This window comes from Gekko japonicus, unplaced genomic scaffold (assembly GCF_001447785.1).
Source record: "Gekko japonicus isolate JY-2015 unplaced genomic scaffold, Gekko_japonicus_V1.1 scaffold48, whole genome shotgun sequence".
In the NCBI taxonomy this organism is placed as follows: Eukaryota; Metazoa; Chordata; class Lepidosauria; order Squamata; family Gekkonidae; genus Gekko; species Gekko japonicus.
The window spans coordinates 254,429-257,508 of record NW_015174273.1 but is presented as its reverse complement, the minus strand read 5'-3'; the positions used below and the strand labels follow the sequence as shown (position 1 = coordinate 257,508).

Here is a 3,080-nt window from a genome sequence, read left to right as displayed (position 1 = left end):
CGGCACTGTTTATGGTGTTATTCCAAAAGGCTCTTTTAAAGTGGGGTCAGCAATTTTTACTGGGCTGAAAAGACATTTCCAAATGTAGACTTGGTGTCAGAACAGCGTCCCCTCTTATTCCTGAGCATAAGCTCTGGCTGTTTCTCGCTCCTCACTCTGCTTAGAAAATAAAGGCCAGCACAGTGCTGATGGATATGGTATCTAAGCATCAGTCATTGCCTCTCTAGAAACCTCAGAGCCGTGTGTGTGTGGGGGGGTGTCACCGACTGTGGGGCACCTTTGGAATTCTGAACTCAGGGTGGCGGGCACAACCACAGAACAGCTACCACAGGAGGCAGGGCCACATACACAGAGGGAGCCTTAAGTGCAGCAGAGGAGAGAGGTAATAAAAATACCCTGGGAAAGGGGCAAGAGAAAATAAAGCAAACAGCCGTGGCCGCTGCCACTCAAACAATGTTATTTTAATCGGTACAGCTGATGAGATCTTCAGCGGCCAATCAGAAATGGGCATGGGCTCCACCTTGCCACACCTACTTTCTAACAACACTCTGGGGCACCGAGAAAGGCCCTGGTGGGCGCCACAGTGTCCACGGGCACCACATTGGGGACCCCTGCCTCAGAGCACCTATTCAGAATCACCTATGGCAAAAAGAAGGCAAGTGCATGATGGACTCCTCCTCCCCAGAAGTGCTTGCCTTTTCCTTGAGGTCCCATTGCGACCCTTCAGAATCAACTGACGACACCCTTATAAACAAGACTGCTTTGGGGGCAGGAAGGGGGGAAGGAGTTCCAAGGCATTGGCAGTGCGTGCTTTATAGCTATGGAAGACCTTTGCCTTTGTCCTCCCCAAAGACAACTAAATATTGTTTGGGAAGGAAATGTGAGCTCGTTTTTAGCAGATGGGGTTAAAGTGCTTGTGGGAGGGTGGTACTTAGTTTGCTAATTTTAGATATACGTCTATTCCCCATTTTTCAGTCTTCTATGAAATCCTTGGGAGCTTGGACGAGTCAGATATTATTTTTGAGTTACAGGAATGCCAATAGGTGCTATCACCTGCCAAAGACTGGCTGTTGAGTGTCTCACTGTTATTTAGAACAGTCCAGAAACTGTCCTGCAAACACTTTCCGTGCAGCAAAATCCTGCTCATGGGAACTAGGGGGGGGGGGTCTTACGTCTGCGTGTGTGTACACAGATCAGAGGCCATGATGCCATCCAACCTTACTTCTTTTAATGATTGTTTTAACGAACGAATGCAGACTTCAATCCTGTTTATACTTCATATCTAATGCATTCATTATCTTTAGTACTCCTCATGAAAAATACTTAGATGATGGTGTAACATGCATCAAAGGCTGAGCTAGGCAAATGGCAGAAAAGTCAACTTCCGCAACCAACAGGAATGGGTAAAAGACTCTGCATGATGCTGCAAAATAACTTGAGGGGGCTCCATTCACATTGCAGTAGAAATGGAGAGCTGGAAAAGTCACTTTGCTTGCACCCAGAGTTTAACTGCATCATTTCCCCCCCTTTAACAAATGAATTTCCCATCTCAACAAGAAGCACAAAAGGAAATCAGCACCTGCATTTTCTAGGCATGCTTTTGAGATGGCTGAAGTAGCTCACAAGGCAAAGCAATCCAACTTTTGGAAGCAAAGTTTATTTAATCCAGTTCCCAGCTTCATAGCTGGGATGGGCACAGAAATAAGAAATATAAATGCTGTCTGACAAGGTAATTGTGGCATTGGCAATAGAGCCCTATAGTATACAGTCCCAAGAAACCCTTAAGAAAGTAAATATTCTTTCCATTCTTGTGAAATTATTTAACAATAACTTGACACTGTACAGAGATATACCAACAGGATTTCAAAATGCTTGGAGAGGGTTGACTATGCTCTGCAGGGGGTAAAAAATGTTAACTACACATTTATGTGGAACCATGTGGCTCTCTTGTTTCAACTCATTAAATTGTCCTCTTTACGTGGAACTTGGGGGGGGAAACCCCCGTTACCTTTCAAAAACAATCAAGTGTTCCGCGTTCTTAAATAGTCATTTTATCCAGAGCTATGTCAAATGCTCCCGCACACCTCACCAAATATTTACATCCCTCAGAAAGCAAGGAGAAAGAAGAATGACTGGCAAAACTCAGCTTTTTACAGAGGCAAGCCAAGTACCTTTTTTTTTTTTTGCATCCGAGTTTATAAAACAAATCTGGTTCTATCAAATCATTTCAAAACCAAAATGAAATCAAGCTGCTTGCAACAAACACACACACAGATCAACAGAAGACGACACTGTTTGGGTGAAAAAGCTTGCATTTTGTTTACAACATCCATACAAAACATATAGGGGCTCCTGAAAGCAGGTGGGCGACATTTTACGAAAAACCACCAGTTTGTTAGAGGAGAGTGCCAGCAGCCTTCACTAAAGGTGTTCGACAACAAAAGGAGCAGCAGAAGAGACAAGAATTTGCATCTGCCTCCTGCATGGTCTATTTTTTCCTCTCTCGGCTCCGGCTTCTCTCTCTCGGCTCCCTTTCCACAGACTCCCCTCTCTCGCAGTCCCTGTGTTTGCGCTGCTCTCTGGAAAGGCCCAAGCGGCAGCTTTTGGTTTTGTTTCTCTCGTGCCGCTCCAGTGGGGGGCTGCGGCTTCGGTGCCTTGCGTGAGAACCCCTCCCACTCCTCTCCTCCCGGCTCCGGCTTGCGCTCCCGTGACTTTCAGATTCCCTTCTCTTGTCTGTGCCGTTTCTGCTTGTGGGCTCTCTTCTGCTCTCCCGGGAGCTCCGTTTGTTGTTCTCCCCAGAACTGTCTTGCTCTAAAAGTCTACACTTCTCCCTACCTTTGTCCTTGTTACCATGACTGCTGGAGCGCTCGCGGTAAAGTTTCCCCTTCGTCTTCGCCTCCCCTTCAGAGTCACTGCTGCTAGCCTCTGAAAACTTGCCTTTTCTTCTTCCCTTAGAATCCGTCTTCTTTTGTGCCACTTTATCTGGGCTGTCAGTCTCTTCACTGCTGCTGCTCACTGAAGACTCACTGGAGGATGTGGAAGAGCATCTGCTCTTATGTTTCCTGTGTTTACTTTTGCTT

At 46.2% G+C, this 3,080-nt stretch overlaps 1 protein-coding gene across 2 annotated transcripts in view; it reads right to left on the bottom strand.

Moving 5' to 3' along the window:
• Positions 1-1,630: 1,630 nt before the first annotated feature.
• CIR1 (corepressor interacting with RBPJ, 1) overlaps positions 1,631-3,080 on the bottom strand; it is a 34,515-nt gene continuing 33,065 nt past the window's right edge. For both annotated transcript variants that reach the window (XM_015423733.1, XM_015423734.1), the window contains exon 10: positions 1,631-3,080. This exon is cut by the window's right edge and continues 78 nt beyond it. In XM_015423733.1, the coding sequence (XP_015279219.1) occupies positions 2,489-3,080 (592 nt within the window). In that variant the 3' untranslated portion in view covers positions 1,631-2,488.